Source organism: Esox lucius, chromosome 5 (genome assembly GCF_011004845.1).
Source record: "Esox lucius isolate fEsoLuc1 chromosome 5, fEsoLuc1.pri, whole genome shotgun sequence".
Classification (NCBI taxonomy): Eukaryota; Metazoa; Chordata; class Actinopteri; order Esociformes; family Esocidae; genus Esox; species Esox lucius.
Window position 1 is genome coordinate 13,015,195 of NC_047573.1, and position 26,562 is coordinate 13,041,756.

A 26,562-nucleotide genomic window follows, 5' to 3' on the forward strand; every position below is an offset into this window, starting at 1 on the left:
AGTAGGGGTTTCCACTGTTCTAGTGTCTTTTCACTTGACGGAAAAGTCAGTTATTGTCACCTATATTAATAGTTATTGTATCACTGTCATTCACGAATGAATGAAAAAAAAAATGTGTGCCATGAAATAAAATTGCTTTAGCAGTGTAAAGTTCATCTTCAGTGTCGCTAGAAATTGCTCAATTCTTATAACTTCCAAGTAGTAAGTTACTAGATACTAGTAAGCCTATTACTGGCTAATAAGCTGTTAAAACGGCCAGTGGCAAAAGCTATACATTGTATACATCTGGTGGAGGTAAACTTAATAAGAAACGTCAGTCAGTTTAACACAATGCTTAATGGTGTCTAGCAAATATTAAAATATGTTGCACTGCGGCGTGGTGGTTAAGGACACAGCTTCTCAAGTGGAAAACCTGCGTTCGGGCCCAGTGAGGGCAGTAACAGTTACTTTTAATTGGGGGCGGCTGAACTAGACTTGCCTTGTTCCTTTTTGTGTTTTTTCCCAGTTTAATATGCTAAGGACTGTCTGGCTCACGGACAGAACAACAAGACTTTCTGTATCAGGAATTAGAACGAGCAAGCATTTGGTTCACTAGCCCCATGCCCTAGGCCACTAGGCTATCTACTGCAACATCAGCCTTGGGAAAATTGCTAATTAGTGATTTCTACCAAGTTACTTGTGTATTTTTATCTGAATAGCGTAATTCTCCTCTCTGTACAGTTTCCTGACCAAATGAGGAGGATTGCACTGACTACTGCACATAGCAGGGCAGTGATGACTTTATCGCTCAGTAGGTTTTCACAAAGTTAGGAGAGATTTGCTCAAGAACTAACTTGATCATCTCTGTCTACAGGACCGCAGATAAATTACAACCATGTATCTTTATGAACTTCGTCTGTGTTATTCTCTTCTTCTGTGACCAACAAAAATGACTAAAAAATAATACACTCACACAATTTATATTACTATGAAATATATTGTCTGTGCAACAATGAATCACTAAAATGATTGAACATCTTTATGTAATACCTCAGCAGGCAGTCTATGGCCCTGATGTTTACATACTTATTTGTCTTATTTGTTGCTTGTCCACGGTATTTGTTTGGCGGTGCTGCTGGGTCTGTGGTGCCAATCGCAACCTGCCTCAGGACGTTAAATGGCTCTAATCCCTTCCATTGTGTTTCGGTTGTGTTCTGCACATGCAAAGCGACACTTGGTCTGGTATATGTATGAACACAGACATGTAATACAAAGTGGAGCATTATCCACTGCCCATCCCACAAGTAATACAGTGCATGTGTCCCAATGAACAATCTGTTCAGTATTAGAGTCTGGATATGGCCCTGGTCAAAGATACTGCATTATATGGCGAATACTAGAGTGCAATTTGAGATGCAGCCAGTCTCTCAATACTGGCGCATTCCAGGCTGGTGACAGCCTTCATTACTAATATGCACTCCTCAGCACTGTGGATATTGTTGATGCTGCTTTAGTGGATATTGAACTTACGCCGTTGACCGCCGGACAGAGAGAGACATAAATAAATTCAGCTGCGGCAAAAGTAATTAGAATAATAATCAACCCAGACACTTAACAAATAGCTGTGTGTTAGTAGAGGTCCCCCCTCCCATCGCACAGCAGGAGATAACACAGCTTCCATTAGCATGGGGTTTCCCTAAATAATCCAACCCACATGGCCTTATCCAGCTTCAGATAGATACGAAAGAAACCACTCAATAGGTTGTAGTGATCTCTGGATCAGGCTACACCCAGAAAGAGAACAATCTGAGTCATTTATAGGAAAAAAATTTCCTACATCCAGTTCCTCAGGTTAAAAAGAAAAAGACACTCCCACTTCAAAGACTAAGCAAGACAAAGACTAAGCAAGTCTTGGTGTACAGTCCAAGACTGTCAGCTGGGGAAAAGTGCTTGCCCCTAGAACACTAGAAGAAGACTAGGAAGTTTTTTTTTAATTTACGTTATGTAATGTAAGATGATTAGCTTCATCTTATCATAAACTGGTGAACTCTGTCTCATTAAGATCTACACAACAAATTAATTGCTGATTAATGACAAAGCACGTACTAAGTGCCTAGTTGGATATGAGAACTTACTTCTTCAACATCGTTGTCCAGGATGTTGATGCCCAGCAGGGAGGTGAGTCTGTCATTGGTGAACACTGTGGTTCCCACTGGCGCTGACTCAATGATGAACCCCTGGTAGGTGGTCTCCTGGAAATACGGTGCCTGGTTGTTCTCATCCAGAACCTCAATGTGGAGGGTAGCAAAGGCAGGCAGGGGGTGGCCATTGTCCTGCTCTGCCTAAAAGAGAATGAAAAAATATTTGTTTTGCAACGGATAAAAAAATGTTGTGTTCTTATTGGACAAATGTAGGAAGTACCTCCCAGATATACTTGTTTTCAATATGGTTTTCTCTGTAATAAAACCCCCTCAAAAAAACGAGTCAAGTGCATGCAGACCGGTATTGTCCATCAAAAATCATTAGAGGAACAAATCATGTTTGGCTCAAGCGCTAAGCATTCCAAAGATAAAAATCATAAGGTTGAATTACACTCATGCCATTTAGCAGATTGTCTTATCCAGACAGACTAACTAGGATTAAGTGCTTTGCTCAAGGGCAAAACAGATGTTTTACCTTGTCAGCGAAAGGATTCAAACCAGCAAGCTTTTGGGTAAGTCATCTTTGTAAATGTGGTGAGTTATTGTTCCTTTAACATTATACACTGTTCCAACAAACATGGGAGAGGACTGAAAACTCATTAATCCTAACAGGGCCGCTAGTTTTATTTTCCTCATCAGTGATTTTGATCCAGTCTGTGTCCAATCAGCATGGTCAAGTCAATACAGAGTAATGAGACGGGCATGCATTTATTGATCATGACAACAACAATATACTGTAGAGGGGTGATGGCTGTGCCCCACAAATAAACACTGTGCATGACTGATGACCAAATGAAGGCCTTCGTTTCCAATATCAACCAGCAGAATTTGCCATAAGCCCCCATGTTCAAAGGGGCTGTCATCATACCTCCTCCTCAAGAACTGCCTCCTGTCAGAGGCTCCACAACATCCAGTGACTGGGGTTTGTTTCATTAACTGACTGGCCTACTTAAACATATACATGAAGAAATGCAAATAGAAAAAGCTTAGTGTCAGGGGTGAATCGGGTTTTGATGAAATGGCACTTAGAAATATAATATACAGCCTTCAGATAAGCCTTCAGAAAGCATTCAGACCTATTCACATACACCACATTTTGTTTTGTTGTAGACTGAATTCATAATTTCTTGAATTAACTTTTTTGGCACAAAACCCACGAAGACAAAGCAAAAACAAATTTTAAGTAATATTTAAGAAATATCTCCCTCACGTAAGTATTCAGACACTACATTCAGGACTACACTTGTGAATTGGGGAAAACCGCAATTATTATTTTCAGTGAAATCACCATGAACCGCCCTCCTCAACTCTGTGCCAGTCTTGTGATGACTCAACGTGGAAGCCAATGTGTTAAGCTGGTGGCAGACATGGTCCTCAATTACTGGGCAAAGGAACGAGCAACTTTAAGTAACATCTACTGGGCACAGGAACATCTTGTCTAAAAAAAACTTTGCACGGTGCTAATGGAAAACAACCAAGACCACTGCCCCACCCACAAGAGACATCTTTATAACTACCCGCAAGCAGCAACCAGATCAAAAGGAATAAAAGGCAATTAATACAATTATAAAATATTTTAAGTGGTGTAATGGTGCAGAACTAAAGGCATAACGTGGGGCTTGATTTAATTCCAATAGTGGGAAAAGTGTTGGATGACATCTATCTGTTGGTGATAAAGGGTAAATCACACATACATAGAATTCTATTGAATTTATTTGCACTAATTTATTAATAAATAAAAATAAATACATTGGAAGAGTGTCAGCAACAGATGTCAAACAAGAAGTTTGAAAGCTTCCCTCCATTGTTAAAGGCTGGTGGATCTGTATCACTCTGTGTGTCTATATTTACCACAACCCCAGGGAACAATACATTATGTTGTATTTGCAGCCTGGCAAGATCAAACTCAATGAAGCCTAAAAAGAAATACGTTCAGTGGTTTCCAGCACAAACAGATGCTTATGGAAATATAATCAGTGTGTATTCTTTCTCCTTTACAAAAGAGAGAAAGAGCTTTCTCACTGAGAAGGATTAGCACTCTATAACTGTCAGCAGACAGGGCAGACTGGTAAATGGGGTTACTGCAGAACTGATCTCTCCCCCTCTTACAGCCTGGCTGGAGCAGCACTGTGTGGTAGGCCGCCTTTCTCTCTCTTGCCATAGTCATTGTAAAGCATTCACTTCTCAGCCCTGCCTGTCTGTCATCTGAGAAGGATCTTTCCAATATAGCGCAAACGGGGGGTGGCTGCCTGCTGCTCAGCTCAAGCTAGAGGGACAGAGGGAAAACGAGGAAGGAGCGAGCGGAGGGCACTCTCTGCATCACCTTCCCCCAACCGATTCCAAAAACAAAAAATCACTCAGGCCTACTACCCGATCGATAACACTAACAATCTGGCCACCAGCACGCAGAAGTGCAAGCATGACACAACAAACATACAAACGGTATGACACAACAAACATACCCAAGGTGTGACAAAACAAACATATACACGGTATGACACATCAAACATTTTCACGGTATGACACATCAAACATATACATAGTCTGACACATCAAACATTTACACGTATGACACAACAAACATTTACACGGTATTACACATTAAACATATACACGGTATGACACATCAAACATATACACGGTATGACACAACAAACATATACACGGTATGACACAACAAACATATACACGGTATGACACATCAAACATATACACGGTATGACACATCAAACATATACACGGTATGACAAAACAAACATTTACACGGTATGACACATCAAACATATACACGGTTTGACAAAACAAACATTTACACGGTATGACACATCAAACATATACACGGTATGACACATCAAACATTTACACGGTATGACACATCAAACATTTACACGGTATGACACATCAAACATATACACGGTATGACACATTAAACATATTCACGGTATGACACATCAAACATATACACGGTATGACACCAGAAACATTCCCCCGGTATGACATCTTAAACATACTCAGCTCTACTAGAGGGACAGAGGGAAAACGAGGAAGGAGTGAACGGAGGGCACTCACTGAATCACCTTTCCCCAACCGATTCCAAAAGCAGAAAATCACTCAGGCACACTACTGATCAATAACACTAACAATCTGGCTGCCAGCACGCAGAAGTGCAAGCATGACACAACAAACATACAAACAGTATTGCACAACAAACATACGTACGAAATGACAAAATAAACATATCCACAGTATGACACATCAAACATATACAGGGTATGACACATCAAATTTACACCCGGTATGACAGAACAAACCTACACATGGAATGACACAACAAGCATACACATGGTATGACACAACAAACATATACACAGTATGGCACATCAAACATTTACACGGTATGACAAAACAAACATACCCCCAATACGACATATCAAACATATACACGGTATGACACAAAACAGGATATGAAACTCAAGGAACGACACTACACATACAGCCTCAACATCTTCACACAGTAAACTCAATTGGCCTAGATATATATATATATCACACAGTAAACACACAGCAAGCATATGTGATAGTTCACACACTAAACACATAACGTACAAACCTCTCCTATACACTCACCTAAAGGATTATTAGGAACACCATACTAATACTGTGTTTGACCCCCTTTCACCTTCAGAACCTTCACGTAATTCTACGTGGCATTGATTCAACAAGGTGCTGAAAGCATTATTTAGAAATATTGGCCCATATTGATAGGATAGCATCTTGCAGTTGATTTGTAGGATGCAAATCCAGTGCACTAAGCTCCCGTTCCACCACATCCCAAAGATTCTCTATTGGGTTGAGATCTGGTGACTGTGGGGCCCATTTCAGTACAGTGAACTCATTGTCATGTTCAAGAAACCAATCCTGCTGGAAGTAGCCATCAGAGGATGGGTACATGGTGGTCATAAAGGGATGGACATGGTCAGAAACAATGCTCAGGTAGGCCGTGGCATTTAAACGATGCCCAATTGGCACTAAGGGGCCTAAAGTGTGCCAAGAAAACATCCCCCACACCATTACACCACCACCAGCAGCCTGCACAGTGGTAACAAGGCATGATGGATCCATGTTCTCATTCTGTTTACGCCAAATTCTGACTCTACCATCTGAATGTTTCAATGGAAATCGAGACTCATCAGACCAGGCAACATTCTTCCAGTCTTCAACTGTCCAATTTTGGTGAGCTCGTGCATATTGTAGCCTCTTTTTCCTATTTGTAGTGGAGATGAGTGGTATTGACAGTGAGAAATTTAACAGGTGTTCCTAATAATCCTTTAGGTGAGTGTAGTTTGAACTGAAACCATCTACATATGAACAAATTGTTATATAACCAACAGGGAAAAAAAATCTGTTTCGGTATGAGAGACATGCTAGAGGAGTTTCACCATGGCCTGCTAAGGGAGTTCAATCTAAATATGTTCATGTTCCCACCTCTGACTGTGAGGATTCTTGTAGCACACACAAACACACACACACACACACACACAAAAACACACACACATCACACACACGCATAAACACACACGCTCACACACACCTAAACACACACACACACAAACACACACACACCTACTGCATCGCCAATTGCTGCAGCTCTCCAGCTGTGATTTATTGGATCATTCCCTCTCTTAATCAGAAAAGACCGTGATCCTGTCATGAAGGAAGCATCCCAGGCTACAGAGCTTTATTCTTATTACCTTGATTACCAAGTCAAATCTGTGGTACAGGTCCCTGTTGAGCGGTTTGAGGAGCTTCAGCTCGGCAGTCGTTCGGTTCAGAGAGAAGAAGGTGGCGTATGTCTCAGGGTTGCCTAAACACGGGATAGGGAAATAAGCAACTGTCACTTTAAAAGTCATAAGAGAATGTGTACACTTCAGAAAATTACTGGTGTTCCATGCTTCACAAATGCTTTACTACACCTTTCAACACATACCGTATACAGCACATGACCATAATTGCAACGAAATGTTGAAAGCTCATCCATGAATCATAACCATTATCATATCATATTGTCGGTATAGTATGACTGAAAATACCAGGCTGCTGTCAAAAGGTTGGGGTAAACAACATGGAATTGAAGGGTTTGAACTGACAGATGGATCCGTCTCTGTCTCTGCCAACGGGCCTCTCTCTCTTTTTCTCGCAGGAATCTCCTTATTGGCTTCCCAGGGAGCGAGGACGGGAGCGTTTCACAGCTGCACCATTCCCTGCAGGGACTACAGACTTGCTTCTGCCTGCTACAGCCCTTGAGCTGCTAGGTCTCATGTCTACTCTCCACAGGTGCCCCCCCCGCTCCCCTCTGTCGGCGCCAGCGGAAATGCATCTCATCCTCCCCCGCCTTCCCTCATCTATCCATGGCATCCTCCCACCCTCCAGTACCACCACCAGTCTTTTGGCTAGAGACGCAGTGCCGAGACCCCTCGTCCACCACTCATCACAATGCAGAGAGCCAGTCTGTCTGCATCACCAGGGGTACAGCGGTGACGTAGACAATTGTAGGGCTGATAGAGCTTACCAATAAGGATGGAGTAGAGGATCCGTGGCCTTTCAGATGGAGGTTGGATATTCCTGTCCTGGTCCACTGCCTGAATGGTGGGTGTCACATTGACAGGGTTCACTTTGCTCTGGAATGAAAGGGTTGTGGTTACTTCTAACAGGTCAGTCAATACTCAGGAATTAGCTATTTGCAGCCTGTTGGATGCGGCAGGGCTTTTGTTCTCACTGTGAAGACAAAAGATGTGGAATGAATGCAATGGCGTTTAACAGTTATTTTTACAAATAATTTACATTACGCTGTACCTCGCGTTTCACAGCAACAAGAGTGAAAGATAACTTGCAGTGTTTCAGTTACACCTTCAAACATTATACATTAAAAGTGTATTCATTAAACAATGTATAATCATTAACCAAATAATGTGGGGATTTACAAATACGGATATACAGTATGATGTCACAAAAAGACATCCACTGCAGACATCTATTTCCTCCTAGAGCAACATTTATTCTTGTCATTTAAGAGGTTGAAACCGTGAGAAAGGGGTGGCAGGGAAAAGGGGAACGCAGACAGAAAGAGAGAGAGAAGGAGATAGGGTGGAAGACAGCGGGGGAGAGATAGGCATGAGAAAGAGAGTTTCAATGAAGAGAGACTCCAGAGAGAGAACAGGCAGAGAGAAATAACGATGGAGTAAGTAACAGGTCCTTCATTTCCCGTTTCGCTAGCCTAGGGGAGGTGTAAATTATATCCTACCTGTCAGCTCGTCTATGCAGATGTGCAGAATTACAAACATTAGGCCAGCCTAGTCTCAATCCTAGTAAATAAGCAGCTCATTTATAATTCAACTGAACTCAGACAAAACATGTGACACTGCTAAAAAGTGAGGTTAAGTGCAATCTTGATATTTTTACACAGACTTTTCTCTTTCACATGCAGACAAAATGGAAGTCAAATGCTTTTTCAAATTCTTAATTTGTTGTGTTCATATAACAATTGCACATATTTTCTTTGTATGTTTATTCATGTAAAACCTTTATGCCGATGCTTAGCTTATAGAAAATACAAGTTTTTCTGCTGTTCCATCAGGAGGTAATTCATCAATGAAAACAAGTGAGCTAGTTTCAGTGGCGGCCATACTGTTTATACACAAGCTCTACCATATTTCACAGATGAGGCGGTATGCCGGGGATCTTGGCAAGTTATGTTAGAGATATATTTAAGTAATTTAACAGACACTTCCAGAGCTCCTTACATAAATGAATGCATACATTTCATGTGCCATAGTTCTTTTTAGGATGACTTAACTGTTTTGTAGGTGAGACTTTCTCTGAAATACTGTTACATAGCAACACAAAGTAATACAAATGTAACTTTTGCCATAATCTAACAAATATACCACAAACCCCTGAGGTGCCATAAAGCTATAAACTGCTCACCAATGAAATCCGAACAGTAAAAATATGTATTTTGTAAGAACCATGATACAGTCGTGCTCATGAGTTTGTATACCATGGCAGAAATTGTGAAATTGTGGCATTGATTTTGAAAATCTGATCTTACAAAACAACTGTATTTTATTTTAGGATAGTGATCATATGAAGCCACTTATTATAACATAGTTGTTTGTTTCCTTTTTAAATCATAATGATACCAGAAATCCCCCAAATGGCCCTGATCAAAAGTTTACATACATACATTGAATGTTTGGGCTTGTTACAGACACACAGGGAGACACACACAGGTGAAAATGGGAATTTGCCACACCTGTGGCATTTTAAACTGCAATTTGTGTATGCGTATAAATAGTCTCATGTTAGCTCTCATGTGGATGCACTGAGCAGGCTATATGTTGACCCATGGGGAGCAGAAAATAACTGTCCAAAGACGTGCATAACAAGGTAATGGAACTTTATAAAGATGGAAAAAATTATGGAAAATATACCCTAAGCCTTGAAAATGCCAGTCAGTACTGTTAAATCACTTATTAAGAGGTGGAACATTTGGGGATATCTTGATGCCAAGGTCAAGTAGACCAAGAAAGATTTCAGCCAAAACTGCCAGAATAATTGTTTGGGATACAAAGAAAAACCCATAGGTAACCTCAGGAGAAATGCAGGCTGCTCTGGAAAAAGACATTGTGGTTGTGTAAAGGAGCACAATATGACAATACTTAAACAAAAATGAGCTGCATGGTTGAGTTGCCAGAAAGAAGCCTTTACTGAGCCAATGCCACAAAAAAGCCTGGTTACAATATTCCTGACAACACCTTGACACGTCTCACAGCTTCTGGCACACAGTAATTTGGTGTGACGAAACCAAAATAGAGCTTTATGGTAACAACCATAAGCAATATGTTTGGAGACGGGTCAACAAGGCCTATAGTGAACAGAATACCATTCTCACTTTGAAGCATGGTGGTGGCTCACTGATGTTTTGGGGGGCATTTTGCCAAGACGAATGAGCAGCTATACCACCAGCAAGAATTTGGGGCCTCATAGATAACTATTACAAAAGATTGCACACTGTCATTGATGCTAAAGGGGGCAATACACAGTATTAAAAACTTTGAACAGGGGTCAGTCAATTTTTTCTGTTATGACATACAGTTGAATTTGTTTTGCCTGCTCACTCAAGTTTTCTTTACAAATGGTGCATATACACTCACCTAAAGGATTATTAGGAACACCTGTTCAATTTCTCATTAATGGATTTATCTAATCAACCAATCACATGGCAGTTGTATTTAGGGGTGTGGGCCTGGTCAAGACAATCTCCTGAACTCCAAACTGAATGTCAGAATGGGAAAGAAAGGTGATTCAAGCAATTTTGAGCATGGCATGGTTGTTGGTGCCAGACGGGCCGGTCTGAGTATTTCACAATCTGCTCAGTTACTGGGATTTTCACGCACAACCATTTTTAGGGTTTACAAAGAATGGTGTGAAAAGGGAAAAACATCCAGTATGCGGCAGTCCTGTGGGCGAAAATGCCTTGTTGATGCTAGAGGTCAGAGGAGAATGGGCCGACTGATTCAAGCTGATAGAAGAGCAACTTTGACTGAAATAACCACTCGTTACAACCTAGGAATGCAGCAAAGCATTTGTGAAGCCACAACACGCACAACCTTGAAGCAGATGGGCTACAACACCAGAAGACCCCACCGGGTACCACTCATCTCCACTACAAATAGGAAAAAGAGGCTACAATTTGCACGAGCTCACCAAAATTGGACAGTTGAAGACTGGAAGAATGTTGCCTGGTCTGATGAGTCTCGATTTCCATTGAAACATTCAGATGGTAGAGTCAGAATTTGGCGTAAACAGAATGAGAACATGGATCCATCATGCCTTGTTACCACTGTGCAGGCTGCTGGTGGTGGTGTAATGGTGTGGGGGATGTTTTCTTGGCACACTTTAGGCCCCTTAGTGCCAATTGGGCATCGTTTAAATGCCACGGCCTACCTGAGCATTGTTTCTGACCATGTCCATCCCTTTATGACCACCATGTACCCATCCTCTGATGGCTACTTCCAGCAGGATAATGCACCATGTCACAAAGCTCGAATCATTTCAAATTGGTTTCTTGAACATGACAATGAGTTCACTGTACTGAAATGGGCCCCACAGTCACCAGATCTCAACCCAATAGAGAATCTTTGGGATGTGGTGGAACGGGAGCTTAGTGCACTGGATTTGCATCCTACAAATCAACTGCAAGATGCTATCCTATCAATATGGGCCAATATTTCTAAATAATGCTTTCAGCACCTTGTTGAATCAATGCCACGTAGAATTACGTGAAGGTTCTGAAGGTGAAAGGGGGTCAAACACAGTATTAGTATGGTGTTCCTAATAATCCTTTAGGTGAGTGTATTACCAATTCTCCAAGGGGATGCAAACTTTTGTGCACAACTGTTTAAAGTCTTAGGTAACATGGTGATCAGCCAATCAACATTAATTTCAGGGTTCACACCACACATTCTAAAATTGTGTAAAGACATTGCTTAATTGAGCAGGTCACAATTGGAAATATTTGGTAGTTAATAACCTTGTGTGTCTTGTTAAAAGTCCTCTTACCAGGTCCTAACCGTTCTTGAACCTGGTGTTTCATGTGGATTCCACATCACATTTAACATTGTAATTTGCAGGTGACTTTCAAATGTGTAATTATAAAGCAAACATATGTTTAATAACTACAGTACCTTTCAAATATCGTTCAAAGAAAGTGAATCCAAAATTACACATTTCTTTCCAACCGTGTAATAACTGCTTCAACAACAACCATGTTACATGTGGCTGAATAGTTATATATACATAACCTCTATGCTGTTTACTACCATTATCAATGGGTTAGCAACACAGTAATAAAGGAAACTTAATAAAAAGCACTAACAAGTTGAATTTAATTCAAGGCAAGAGGATATTGTTTGTGATACATTGATTAGATGAGAAGCCTGAATATAAAAAGCACATTACGTTCTCTATGTCTTGGCTTGTCTTTCCATTGGTCTGGAGCAGATAAGACACCTGTGACGGATCTTATACGGATCAAATCTTGTATGTGACTGAGATAAACCACCAGTCATGATGCCAAACGAATGTGTTTACTTTGATGTGAATGAAAACATAACGACGCGTCGTCAGACCAGCAGAGCCCCCCGCTCCGTTCCACATCTGTGGTCCATAATCAACGGTTGACTGAGCATTGCCTGGGCGTTTTAACGACAGAACTGAAGGAAGATCATTTCTCGGATGGACCGTTTGAAGCATGAGAGGATTTTATTACTGTAATTAACGAGGAAGGATTCTCTGACTGCTTTACTCTACACTACTTTACTCAGATGAACCCAACCTTCCAATTAAATGCTCAGCATCTCCCAGAATCCTTTATTATAAGTGGTGCGTACTGACAATGAACTTAAATTTTAAAAGGCTGCATCTGACAGATTTGCATATGACATCAGCCACCTGTGTTCAAAACGGCTAATGACTTGGGGCGCACTGTTTAGAAAATCTTAGATCTGGATTCACTTGTCTATTCATATCATCATTATTTGGTATGTCTTATTTCAGCTTTACATTTCATGCTGCAAATGAAGGCCGGTGTAGCCAGATTTCCTTTCCATTTCACACACATCAGACCAAAGAAAAAATTATGCTTCACTCAACACTGAGGTACAACACTTTCAAAGCCTCCTCTAATAACAGTCACCAGCAGTAATTTACCCACAGTCCCTAAGAGGTGTATTTCAAATCTAATATCTCAGCTCTGATGGTATGTTCGACTCCATCAACACCAGCCACAAAGTGCAGATGTGTGTGGGGGCGGGGTAGCAAAATGGTTGAATTCACATAGGAAAAGGCATTGGAGCCCTACACCTGCCTTGCTTGGGATGACCTTTCATGTTATTACTGCTCTGGAGAGGCTCACTAGCGCTCTGCTATGGAGGTCTATAAAGAGGCTGTCAGGAGTGATCAGTTTGTCTTGAGGAAAGTACCTCCACTCTCTTCTCTTTATGAGCATTCTCCCTGGGACTAGAGTGCTGCTCTTGCCTCCTGTTCTCCGCAATGTCTTCAACAAGTTTCAATCTACGTAAAAGGAAAGCCTTGTGAGGAGGTGCCGCAGCTTTGTATCTACTACCAGGAACCTAATAAATACATTTTGAAGCAGTATTTCGCTGTTTTGTCGAACACTGTGCAGAGGCAATATGAGACTAATATTTAAGAGATAGATTGGGAGCTGTCTGACACAACTGAGAAGATGCCTAAGTGAGACAAGAGGAACAAGACTTCACTATTACACATGTACATTTGAACTAGCCTGCATTTTATTAGATTCTTCACCCTGCCACCCTCACTATTCATGGCGGTATTAGGATGAATCATGGGAATGTACAGTAGGGCTATGTGGATCATTCTGACTCACAGGAAGGGAGGTCCAAAAATGCCTGGCCTTTCAGTCTTTAAAAGAGCTGATAAGAGAACATAATATTATCTTATATTGGCATTGCCAAAGCATACGCACATTAGGGCTGCATAGGTGACCTCATTGCTACAGTTCTTTGAAAGGTAGTCAGTATTATAATCCTTCAGATTACTCAAAATGAGTAACATTATTTAACTTATTTTGGTTGAGTTTAAAATGAAATTGTTTTAGGTATTTTCTGCAAATGTATAAAACAGACATTTTAAATTTACATAAGTATTCAGACCATTTAATACACTCGAAATTGAGCTAATGTGAATTCTGTTTCCACTGGTCATCCTTGAGATGTTTCGACAACTTCATTGGAGTCCACGTGTTGTACATTCAACTTACTGTCAGTGTTTTGGAATGTCAGTGTTTTGGAAAGGCACACACCTAACCACAGAAGGACCTTTAGTTCACATCGCATGTCAGAGCAAAAAACTAGTCATGAGCTCAAAGGAACTGTCTGTAGAGCTCAGAGACATGATTGTGTCCAGGCACAGATGTGCAGAAGGTCACCAAAAACTTTTGCGGCAAAGAAGGTCCCCAAGAGCACAGTGCTCTTCATCATATTTAAAGGGAAGAAGATTGAAACCACCAAAACACTCTTCCTTCAGCTGGCCCAACCAAACTAAGCAATTGGGGGAGAAGGGCCTACGTTAGAGAGGTGACCAAGAACCAGATGGTCACAGTGACAGAGTTCCTGTGTGAATATAGGAGAACATCCAGAAGAACAGCCATCTCTGCAGCACTCACCAATCAGGCCTTCATGGTATTGGTCAAATGGAGCCACTCCTCAAAAATATCAGACCATTATAAAACAAGATTCTCTGGTCTGATTACGATATATTCTTTTATAAATCTAGTAAATTACATGGAACCTTGGATTGACAATTAAGAATCTGTTAATATATTTTACCCAATTTACACAATTGTGAGATATTTCAATAGATGGAGTAAAGAATTTTACCTAGCCATCATAGAATCTACTATGAATTCTTTATAGTATCAAAGGGTGCTTGAGGTAAATGTGAAACCACCTGTAAATTAATGCTGAGGCAGATGTGGACAATGCAACATGACAATGACCCAAAACATTCCAGTTAATCCACCAAGGAAGGTCTCAAAAGAAAGAAATTGTCCATATTTATTCAAAAATCACAAAATGTTTCATGGGGTGTCCAATTTTTTTCACATTACAATAACTAGTACAGAAGAAATATTAAGATGAAGAAATAAATAATTGTGCACAGGGGCTACGTATGCAAAATCCCAGATTTGGAATGATTTGGGGGGATTTCATGTATAAGAAAAACGAACCATTAGATGATAGATGCACTGCCTCTAAAAAGTATAAGCAGGCAGATGCATGAGTATACCCTGTACTAAAAATCGGTCCTTCTGTCCTACGCCCATCTCCAAAAATCGGATCCATGCAGGACTCCTCCCCATGAGGGGAAAATAATCGCTGCATTGCCCCATGTCAACATTAACCAGAAATAAATATTTATTTTGTATTTCATATAATTTTGTGGATACATATGCAAGCTTATCTGAGTATCTGACTGTCAAACATTATGCATATTATTTTCATTATCACCAATCACAATACACCGCATTAGCCGCTTCAAGACAGTGCTTTTCCTGCAATTGCATTTTGAAATGTTGCACAATTCTGTGAGTGCATTTGAGAAGTCTTGATGATGTACTTAATGACAGACAAAAATCCTCTTGATATCAAATAAGTAATCCAAATGTAATCACCTTTTTTAACAATGTACAGTGGGGAGAACAAGTATTTGATACGCTGCTGATTTTGCAGGTTTTCTTACTTACAAAGCATGTAGAGGACAGTAATTTATCATTATCATAGGTACACTTCAACTGTGAGAGACGGAATCTAAAAAAAAAATCCAGAAAATCCCATTGTAGGATATTTTTGTAATTAATTTGCATTTTATTGCATGACATAAATATTTGGTCACCTACCAACAGTAAGAATTCCGGCTCTCACAAACCTGTTAGTTTTTCTTTAAGAAGCCCTCCTGTTCTCATCTCATTACCTGTATTAACTGCACCTGTTTGAACCCGTTACCTGTATAAAAGACACCTGTCCACACACTCAATCAAACAGACTACAACCTTGCCAAAATGGCCAAGACCAGAGAGCTGTGTAAGGACATCAGGGTTAAAATTGTAGACCTGCACTGGCTGGGATGGGCTACAGGACAATAGGCAGGCAGCTTGCTGAGAAGGCAACAACTGCTGGCGCAATTATTAGAAAGTGGAAGAAGTTCAAGATGACGGTCAATCTCCCTTGGGTCTGGGGCTCCATGCAAGATCTCACCTCGTGGGGCATCAATGATCATGAGGAAGGTGAGGGATAAGCCCAGAACTACACGGCAGGACCTGGTCAATGACCTGAAGAGAGCTGGGACCACAGTCTCAAAGAAAACCATTAGTAACACATAACGCCGTCATGGATTAAATTAATGCAGCGCACGCAAGGTCCTCCTGCTCAAGCCAGTGCATGTCCAGGCCCATCTGAAGTTTGCCAATGACCATCTGAATGATCTAGAGGAGGAATGGGAGAAGGTCATGTGGTCTGATGAGACAAAAATAGAGCTTTTTGGTCTAAACTCCACTCGCCGTGTTTGGAGGAAGAAGAAGGATGAGTACAACCCCAAGAACACCATCCCAACCGTGAAGCATGGAGGTGGAAACATCATTCTTTGAGGATGCTTTTCTGCAAAGGGGACAGGACGACTGCACCGTATTGAGGGGAGAATGGATTGGGCCATGTATCGCGAGATCTTGGTCAACAACCTCTTTCCCTCAGTAAGAGCATTGAAGATGGGTCGTAGCTGGTACTTCCAGCATGACAACGACCTGAAACACACAGCCAGGGCAACTAATGAGTGGCTCTGTAAGAAGCATCTCAAGGTCCTGGAGTGGCCTAGCCAGTCTCCAGACCTGAACCCAATAGAAAATCTTTGGAGGGAGCTGAAAGTCCGTATTGCCCAGCGACAGCCCTGAAACCTGAAGGATCTGGAGAAGGTCTGTATGGAGGAGTGGGCCAAAATCCCTGCTGCAGTGTGTGCAAACTTGGTCAAGAACTACAGGAAATGTATGATCTCTGTAATTGCAAACAAAGGTTTCTACACCAAATATTAAGTTCTGCTTTTCTGATGTATCAAATACTTATGTCATGCAATAAAATGCAAATGAATTACTTAAAAATCCTACAATGTGATTTTCTGGATTTTTTTTAGATTCCGTCACTCATAAGAATTACAGACCTCTACATGCTTTGTAAGTAGGAAAACCTGCAAAATCGGCAGTGTATCAAATACTTGTTCTCCCCACTGTAACTGTATTCCTGATTTTGTACAATATATGGGTTGATTACAATTGGCTATTAGATTTTTTTTTATAATTGTACTGTATTCGGTAATCCCCCTTCCATGTAATCTGTCACTACCCGACCATGCAGACCTCATCAGACGGCCTCTTGCATAATGTTGCCTCTCACAGGACTCGTAAAACATGTCCTTGAGTGTGTTCTAACGTTGGAGTTAAGTCCAGCCACCAAAAACACTGTTGTAAACGTGATTTAAGGCTCTGGTTACCTTGTTCTGCCACTTAGCTGAGAGTGTGGAAGGATCTCAATGTAAACTGTGTGTGGCGCACTGTATGGTAGGGGACTAGTGCGCTACTGCCTTCTCAGGGTCATATCTTCACCTACAATTCAATCTTTCTTAGGATGTACATGAATGTTCATAAAAAATGTCATACAGTTCAGCAAAAATTGTTGCTTGATAGTGTCAGTGGAATGGACCTAAAATAACACTGGCCTTCATTATATTACTACTCAAGGACTTTGTTTTTGTGTGGTCTAGTATTCAATTGTTGAGGGCATTCAAGTCATGAGTAACAATAACCATACTTTTCTAGATTCATTTAAGCATCAAACCAATTTAATGGGGTTGTCTGGAAAATGTTATGTCCCTAGTTTCTGCCAGGTTTCAAGGTATCCTGACTGTGAGTATTCATTTTACATTTGGATTAGTAGCACTTTAAACGAATCAGTGCTTCCACTCAAGGTATGAGAGTCCGAAGTGTAAAACTAATTACCTGTGAATTATCTGTCTTGTAATTCTAGCATTTCTATGCTTCCCTGACTTGGCCATTTACATCTGTTAGACTCTGATCAAGAGAGACTACCTTCCAGGAAGGGCCCTTCCCAGATCAGTGAAGAAAAATCAATGGAACTGACAAGAAGATACCATGTTGATAATCATTCTGTGTGATAAAACCTGTGTCATTCTTTTGGGCGCCTAAATTGAATCTAGTCTAAATGACTTCCACACACATTCCCTCATATGAGATATGGATGTGTTGTGAGAGCGGGGTTAGATGCTTCTTTTCGTCCATGTACCTGTCTTAACAATGTTTACTTTTACAAAGCAATTTAGAAAACCCCCCAAAAATTGCATAACCGTGATGTCTCGGGTTGATTGTCATTCTTATCTTTTTAATTTGCATCATGATAGCAAACATCTAAAAGCCCTGTGTATTCAAACCACAAACTTGAAAATCCTAAGACAGAAATCCTTCTTGATGATGGCTTTTACAATTATCTATTTTAATTGGTAAGTAAATGTTTAATATACTTGGCCTTGAAGAGCAAATCCAGTTGCCGCACTTTGTATGTTTTCATGAAAATGCGTTGTCCTTTCCTATGAGATAATGTGCACATTATGTCCAGCCCACGTTTTATTTAGCAAATCACAAGTCCTGAGCTAACAATGTTTCTCCATAGCTTAGGCTAAGGGTGACATCAAACAGAGCCCTGAGAAGCCAAACTATGCAGCACTAATCCAGTACAGAGACGAATGAGCTGTTTCAATGAAGCGGCATATCAAAGGCTTCTACTCAGCAGTTACAAAACCAGGGAGACTGAAGCTTTGGGTTGTGGAGCCTGGGCTGCAATAACACTTACTGGGTCTGTGAGCTCCAGGATGTGGGCCTGATAGGTGAGAGGGCTACAGTCCCGTGTGTTGCCGACCAGAGAGCAGGGAAGAAACATGGGCCCCAGGTCATCCCCATCTAACACATCTACAGTCAGTGTTGTGGTAGCAGTACGCCGTTCGTTAGGATCCTGGGCACGATCCTGCAGGGAAGATGACAAGGGGGGTAAACGGAGCATTAAAAAAAAAGGGGGTTTTCATTTTAGTCTTTTCCGGCAGCATGTTTTCAACCTGCCCAGACATGTAAAAGTCTATGGGAAAAGCTAGCATGCTGAGTATTATTTTTTATTATCTGCCTCTGAAATAGGTCTTCATTGCCAAAACTTTACTGCTGCAATTGTGAGTGGTGGTAGGTGATTGATAAGCCAACAACGTAGAATCCTTCAGCTTCATTTCAATCTCCAGCTTAGCATCATTTTGGCATTCCGTTAAACTACAGCGGTGATCGACACTGCATGGCAAAAGTAGCCTATGCAGCAGCTAACACCTCAAACGTGTTGACACCAGGGACGTGCAATTCACAGGCCATTTCTTCTTTAGGAATGACTTATTTTACCGGCTTGAGAGTAATGAGTCTTTTTGGAGTGACTCGATCAACTGAATTGTTTACTGGAGCGGCTTGCAGCAGATCTGTACAACCAGGGGTTGAATTGGGCGGTAGCCAGCAGGCTCCTGTACACATGGTCCAAATGAGACCTGGGGGGAGATAAGCTCCCTTACTTCCACTGGCCAGTAGTTTAACATTTTAGACACAACTGAAAAGTAGAAGTTAGGGCTCCCCCATTTCCAAAATCCCAGTTTAAACAATGCACATCTTCCTGACAGTAAGATTCGTTTTTTACTTAACAACTCGAAAAGATCTGAGTCAGTAAAAAGACTTGTCAGTGAAGTCTTCCTATCACTAGTGGACACATCTCCGGCGACATCACCCCTGTATCAGTATCACGGAAACGCAAAGAAACAACACCATCCCATCACCCCAATGTATCCAAGCAGCCCTTAGAAGCACTCTAATCGTGCTAAAGAAATGACAAGAACAATGGGTGGGTGTGTGATATGCAGATATACCCCCATATTCCAGTTGACAATAGTTGTAGAACAATTTCAGAAAGCAGATAGGCCTAGTACCCAGATTATATGATTGTAAAATACATAAGCATTATATATTCCTCCTGAAATGGTGCTGCATCTTTTGACAAATAAACTCAAAACTGATTTTCAGTAACAGTCGACAATACATTCTTGCTCAGTTCCAAAAACATGTGTACCATTATACCCTTAACATACATACATACATACATGCATACATACATACAGGTCCGGAAAAAATTAAGAGACCACTGCACCTTTTTCTTTAATTTCCAAAAAAGTTGAAAGGAAAGTTTTGAGTGAGGAACAGAAGCGTTCAATTTGCAGTGGTCTCTTTATTTTAACCCTTCTGTTCCTCACTCAAAACCTTCCTTTTCGACTTTTTTGGAAAGGAAAGAAAAAGGTGCAGTGGTCTTTTAAAAAAATATTCAGAGCTGTATAGACAGTACATACATACATACATACACTCATACATACATACTGTAAATACACACATACATACTGTACACACATACATACATACATACTGTACATACATACATACACACATACATACATACATACTGTAAATACACACATACATACATACTGTACATACATACATACATACTGTACACACATACATACATACATACTGTACATACATACATACACACATACATACATACTGTACATACACATATACAGTACATACATGCATACATACTTACATTGGCCTGGATGATGACCAGGTAGCGGGTGATCTCCTCATAGTTCAACCTTTCCCTCAGGACCACTGAGCCGGAGAGGGTAAGTGGGATATCAAATGTCCTGTTGGCCGTCTGTGACACAAAGAGACACAGCATGCTGGAGTGCACTCTATTTAGAAAAACTCCCCCTCACCCCATGAGAAATTTAGTGTCTGTCAGAGTGGTTGCAGCGATCTCTGGTGAAGAGATTACATCAGCAGAACATGTGTGACCATTTGACCCCAACTCAGTGGTTAAATTGGTATTTGGAAGATGGGATGGCCCTACTTTTGGGGTCAGAGGGGACATGTACAGTAAAGCATTTCACCCATCTCTCATCGCATTTGTAGTGACATGGAGGTGTTCCTCCCAGGATTTAAAATGTACAACAGACTTTTATGGTAAGGGAACAAATGTCTTTTGGACGTTTTATACAAATTCTTTTAACATGGTTGGCTACATGATTACATTTTTCTATGAAAGTGTTCGTCCACATCCACAGCGTCCATGTTTCCTACTATATGACAGTGAGAAGATGGGAACAAAATCATTTTCAATGAGAGTTTGTTGTATGAAAAATGTGCAACTGAAGTGTTGGGTCTCAACCCCTCCTGGCTCTTGTTAGGATCTTAGGGGCTTGGGCTCAACCAAATTTAGATCTTGCCCCTACTTAGTGAAATTAGTAATACAGTAAATTCAAATATCTCTACCAATCTTGTTTGTCTGTGCAGTGTTATTTCCTTCGACTCAAGGCTTTGAAGAGAATTACATTGGATGTGTCATTTAGAACTGTCCATGTGGTGATATGACGTACCGGGTCAGTTGGGTTGTACTGGATGATGTATTCGATCTGTCCATTTGGACCATCATCAATGTCCCTAGCTCCATTATTCCCACCGAAGCCGGAGAAGATGGTGGTGCCAACTGGTGTCAACTGTAAGACGACATTACAATATGATGACAGAGCTAATGGAAAAAAGTCTCCACACACTTCTAATGCATGTTTTATTTCATCCGCTTTTTTCTTGTTGGTTCTAAATCCTGCAGCAAAAGGAATGCAATTTATTATAGAGATACACCTCAGTAGTGGTTGATACTCGCTACATTGTTTCGTAGGTTAACATTTTAAATAGAAAATGAGAATGTTTAGAATTTTTTTTTAACTTGAAATACACTACAGGTTTTACATTTTATTCCCTGTGGGAACCTTCAACTGTAAGAGGGTTATCAAATAAAAATTCAACATCTTTAAGTCTTTGATAAACAAAGGCCTCCATGAGGACACTAACAATTTAGCCATTCTCATAACACACAGTATGGGCTAAACCAACTAACATATTGAACCGGAAATAGCAATAGCTTGGTCCAGAGTGTAATCTGAGGTGGACAGCTCAGCCAATCACTAACCTAGTTTGCTCTTGGTCTCCTTAGAGAGGACAGCGATTCACAGCACCAGGAAGCTTCCTTTCAGCTGTCATACCTGAGCCTCACAGTGCACTACTAGGAGACGTGAAAGGAGAAGTGGGCGCCTGTTGACAGCACCGAGGGAACGGGGGTATTTTAGCTCCTGAAAAACTACTCTGATACTCTTATCTGACAGGACTTTTCGGGGACATAAGGAATAGAGAAGATACCGCGACAAAACACTGCTTATATGCACTATACAGTTCAACTGGTTTTCATTGTGTCAAATAGCTCAAATTTTATAGAAAGCTACAGCAGGTTTCACAAATGTAATTTCCTAGAGGTGGTGTGATTAAAAATGGAGACAGGATGTGTGTTCCATGTGCAAATCTATTCAGTAGCAAGTCTGTCTCTTCTGTTGTCTTCGATAGATTAGAAATAGTCATTCACTCCAACTATTCTGCAGAATTGTTAGCAGCAGAAATGTATAAGCATGCATTATTTAGGAGTTAACGATGTGTGAGTCTATATTAAATGATGAATTGTGGTGTCTGTCCTCATTGGGATGCAAGCCTCTCCCTCTGCCCTGATACAGACACACCTCTGGGAACACATCCCTCCACATCAGCGCCTCATTGACAAACATTGCATAACAGGCGTTATGCATGAAGGCCGTGGTAATGAAGTCATTAATGTAGGACAAAGAACTGTACAATGTCTTTAATAACCAAGTTATGACAAGGGAGGCATCTTACAAAAACGGAAGGGTTGAATGTTTGCAGACCACCGTATGGTATAGTAAGGTATTTATAAAGATAGAGAGGCCAAAGGAGTCTCCCCACATAAGATAAAAGGTGTTGAAAGGTAAAGACATATCAAGAGCTGTCTGTGCATCTGACTGCTGTAAGTGCCAGGTGAAGGGGGAGCGATTCAGCATTAACTACAACTCTTGATCCCTGTATAAGGTGTAGATGTAGTTAATAGCATTTACCCGGCATTTACAGCAGCTAGTAAAATGGTGCAGTTTGCGACCTTAAAATGATATCTAAGAAAGAACCCACGTAATCAGCCTTCACACCCAACTACAAGGTTCCAAAAGTACACAAGATAACGATGAAAAGAATCAAATGTAAAATGATCTATCATTGATAAAGCAACAAAATGTGACTTTACCGGAAACTGTTAATAACCAGGGTCAAGGTCCATCAATAGCATATAGCTACCAAAGCATTCCCCCACACTGGATCATCATCATCAGCCCACACTGACTCATCATCATCCCACACTGACTCATCATCATCATCCCACCTGGCATCTCTACACTGACTCATCATCATCCCACACTGACTCTTCATCATCATCCCACCTGGTACCCCTACACTGACTCATCATCATCATCATCCCACACTGGCTCATAATCATCATCATCCCATACTGGCTCATCATCATCATCATCATCCCACCTGACACCCCTACACTGACTCATCATCATCATCCCACCTGACACCCCTAGACTGACTCATCATCATCAGCCCACCTGACACCCCTACACAGACTCATCATCATCATCCCACCTGACATCCCTACACTGGCTCATCATCATCAGCCCACACTGGCTCATCATCATCATCATCCCACACTGGCTCATCATCATCATCATCCCACCTGACACCCCTACACTGACTCATCATCATCCCACCTGACACCCCTACACTGACTCATCATCATCATCCCACCTGACACCCCCACACTGACTCATCATCATCATCCCACCTGGCACTCCCACACTGACTCATCATCATCATCCCACCTGTAACACTACACTGACTCATCATCATCAGCCCACACTGACTCATCATCATCCCACACTGACTCATCATCATCATCCCACCTGGCAACTCTACACTGACTCATCATCATCATCCCACCTGGTACCCCTACATTGACTCATCATCATCATCCCACACTGACTCATCATCATCCCACACTGACTCATCATCATCATCCCACCTGGCATCTCTACACTGATTCATCATCATCCTACACTGGCTCATCATCATCAGCCCACACTGGCTCATCATCCTCATCCCACACTGACTCATCATCATCATCCCACCTGGCATCTATACACTGATTCATCATCATCCTACACTGGCTCCTCATCATCAGCCCACACTGACTCATCATTATCATCCCACCTGGCATCTCTACACTGACTCATCATCATCCTACACTGGCTCATCATCATCAGCCCACACTGGCTCATCATCCTCATCCTACCTGGCACCCCTACACTGACTCATCATCATCATCCCACACTGACTCATCATCATCATCCCACCTGGCACCCACACACTGACTCATGATTATCATCCCACCTGGAAATATATAAATATATATTCACATGATCTCAGGCTCTCCAGATATATGGAATGTGGTACAGTATCGGCAAGTAAGTCTATCAAAGCTAGTCAAGATTTCACATTCCAGAAGTCATCAATCAGTTCAACACACTACTTAAAGCAGAAATCAAAAGATGAGACAGTAACAAACTGTTCTGCCTGTCCCTATTTCTGTAAGAACTAAAGGGATGAGGCTGAAGATATTTAATCACTCTATTTGTAGAAAGAGCTATGTATGCAGGATTAACCATCCATAATTAAACAGTTTCGAATCATGTTTTAAGGTTGTAGAGTGTTTGTTTACATTCACTTTGATAACCAGCACTTTATTTAAACGATGAAATCTTGGGTTGTACATGGACAAAAAAGCTAAGGTATCACTTTATTTTGAGAGTCGTAGATGCTCTACAGATTGTCTACTGACTATCTGTAACATTTTAACTTCATTATCTACTAACCATAACCCTTATCTATATCCTAACCCTAACCTTTATTCTATCTCTAACCTTAACCCTTACCCTAAACCTCATTTTAAATGTAACCCTAGCAAGCAGCTGTTTATGAACCAATTGTATGTTGAAAGTTTGTTGAAAGTTGACAGTATTCATCTGTAGAACATCTACAGATGAAAATTGGGACTCTCAAAATAAAGTGTAACCAAAGTTAAAACAAGATCATGAGGCATTGGTTATATTCATTAAGAATCAATGAATATGTATTAATTGATAACGTTAGACCTCCACTATGAGGTCTTAGACACTAGTACTATAGATGCTCCAAGTTGACCAGGAGACTGCATTATATTACAACCCTTACCTTAGTGTGTATTGCAAATTGTGAAACCCATCAGACCAAAAGCTAAGCAATAATACATTTGGATCTGACTGAAAGTGTGCAGCGACAATTTCATATCATTCCCAACTATAAAAATAAGTAAATAGAGCAGAATAGTAAAAACAACTATGCCCAAAGGCATGACAACAGTCGCTTCTGCACAAACTATCTGCTCTGCCTGCTACTTTGCGAGGCTGCATGCTAATTAGTTAAATCCAACAAAACAAAAATCTCTTAAGTAAAGAGAAGCTACAAAATCACTGCGTCGCTACTTTTGACCCTTGTGGTATACTAGCCACTCTATGGGCCTATGGCCAAAACCTACAGTTGTAAAAATAAATAAAGACCAATGGAGGTCCTACTGTTAAAACACATAAAGACCCATGGAGGTCCCACAATTAACCACAGAGACCTCAGCACTTTTAAACCACAACAAAGGGAAGTCTTCCAAATTAGACATTAAACCATTATATCATGTTTATCATCATATGAGACAGTTTAGGAAGCAAGACAGCTTCTTTATGGTTTTTGCCTCCATGGTGTGGAGTGGTGCTCCTGAGACATTTAACTGGCAATGTGTTTTGATGACTGGCTCTGGGGCAGCCCCTCCATGAGATGGGGACCATAATGGCCCAACTGGAGGTTCCAGTACTGTCTCTGATAATGTCCAACAGCAACTCCCGTTACAGCATTTTAATTACCAAGTTATAGTTATAGAGTAGAAGTTATTACTGGTACATACCAGTCCATTCCCTATTTCCTTTAAAAAATATATCCCAACTGTATGGCCCTATTGATAATATTAAGTAGTAGGTAATGAGATACTGCTTAATGTTGGCCTGTGAACTTGGAGCAGGGGTCAGACGCAGCTTCTTGGATTGTAATTAAATATTGAACTAGGATGTCCTGTGTGCCTCACCTCGTTTACGGCGACATAGTAGTGAGGCTGTTGGAACTGGGGCGTGTTGTCATTGCGGTCCCTGACCACGATGCGCACCTCATGTAGAATGACAGTTCCAACCAGCTCATTGGTGCACTGCACCTGGACCACAATGGACTGAATGTAGGCTGGGGGCTGGCAAAACAACAAGTCATTATTTAAGGGAGGAACCAAGGACACCAGGAGACAGATACTACATATCTTAAAAAAGAAAATATTTCATCATTGTGATTATATATTACGTTTTTTTTATTAGATTTTTTATATTATTATTATTTTAATGTATTTTAACTTTTATTGTGTGTAATTGTACTTTATTGTGTAATTGTACTTGAAAAGTGCTATGCAAATAAAGTTATTATTTATTATTATCTGAAGAAAATTACTTCATTTTTTTGCCATAACATTACATTAAGTACCAATCAACATACAGTACATGCAAA

The 26,562-nt window shown here is 40.8% G+C and overlaps 1 protein-coding gene across 8 annotated transcripts in view; it reads right to left on the bottom strand.

The window, feature by feature from the left end:
* Positions 1-26,562, bottom strand: part of pcdh15b (protocadherin-related 15b) — a 214,139-nt gene that overhangs the window by 109,940 nt on the left and 77,637 nt on the right. For all 8 annotated transcript variants that reach the window (XR_004575762.1, XM_020046964.2, XM_020046963.2 and 5 more), the window contains 7 exons: positions 26,099-26,254; positions 21,354-21,473; positions 20,522-20,632; positions 18,695-18,865; positions 7,750-7,858; positions 6,932-7,044; positions 2,115-2,321 (listed from right to left, as the gene is read on the bottom strand). Coding sequence is in view for 7 of the 8 variants with exons in the window: in XM_020046964.2 (XP_019902523.2) it covers positions 2,115-2,321; positions 6,932-7,044; positions 7,750-7,858; positions 18,695-18,865; positions 20,522-20,632; positions 21,354-21,473; positions 26,099-26,254 (987 nt within the window). In the remaining variant the exon portion in view is untranslated. The remainder of the gene's footprint in view (positions 1-2,114; positions 2,322-6,931; positions 7,045-7,749; positions 7,859-18,694; positions 18,866-20,521; positions 20,633-21,353; positions 21,474-26,098; positions 26,255-26,562) is intronic.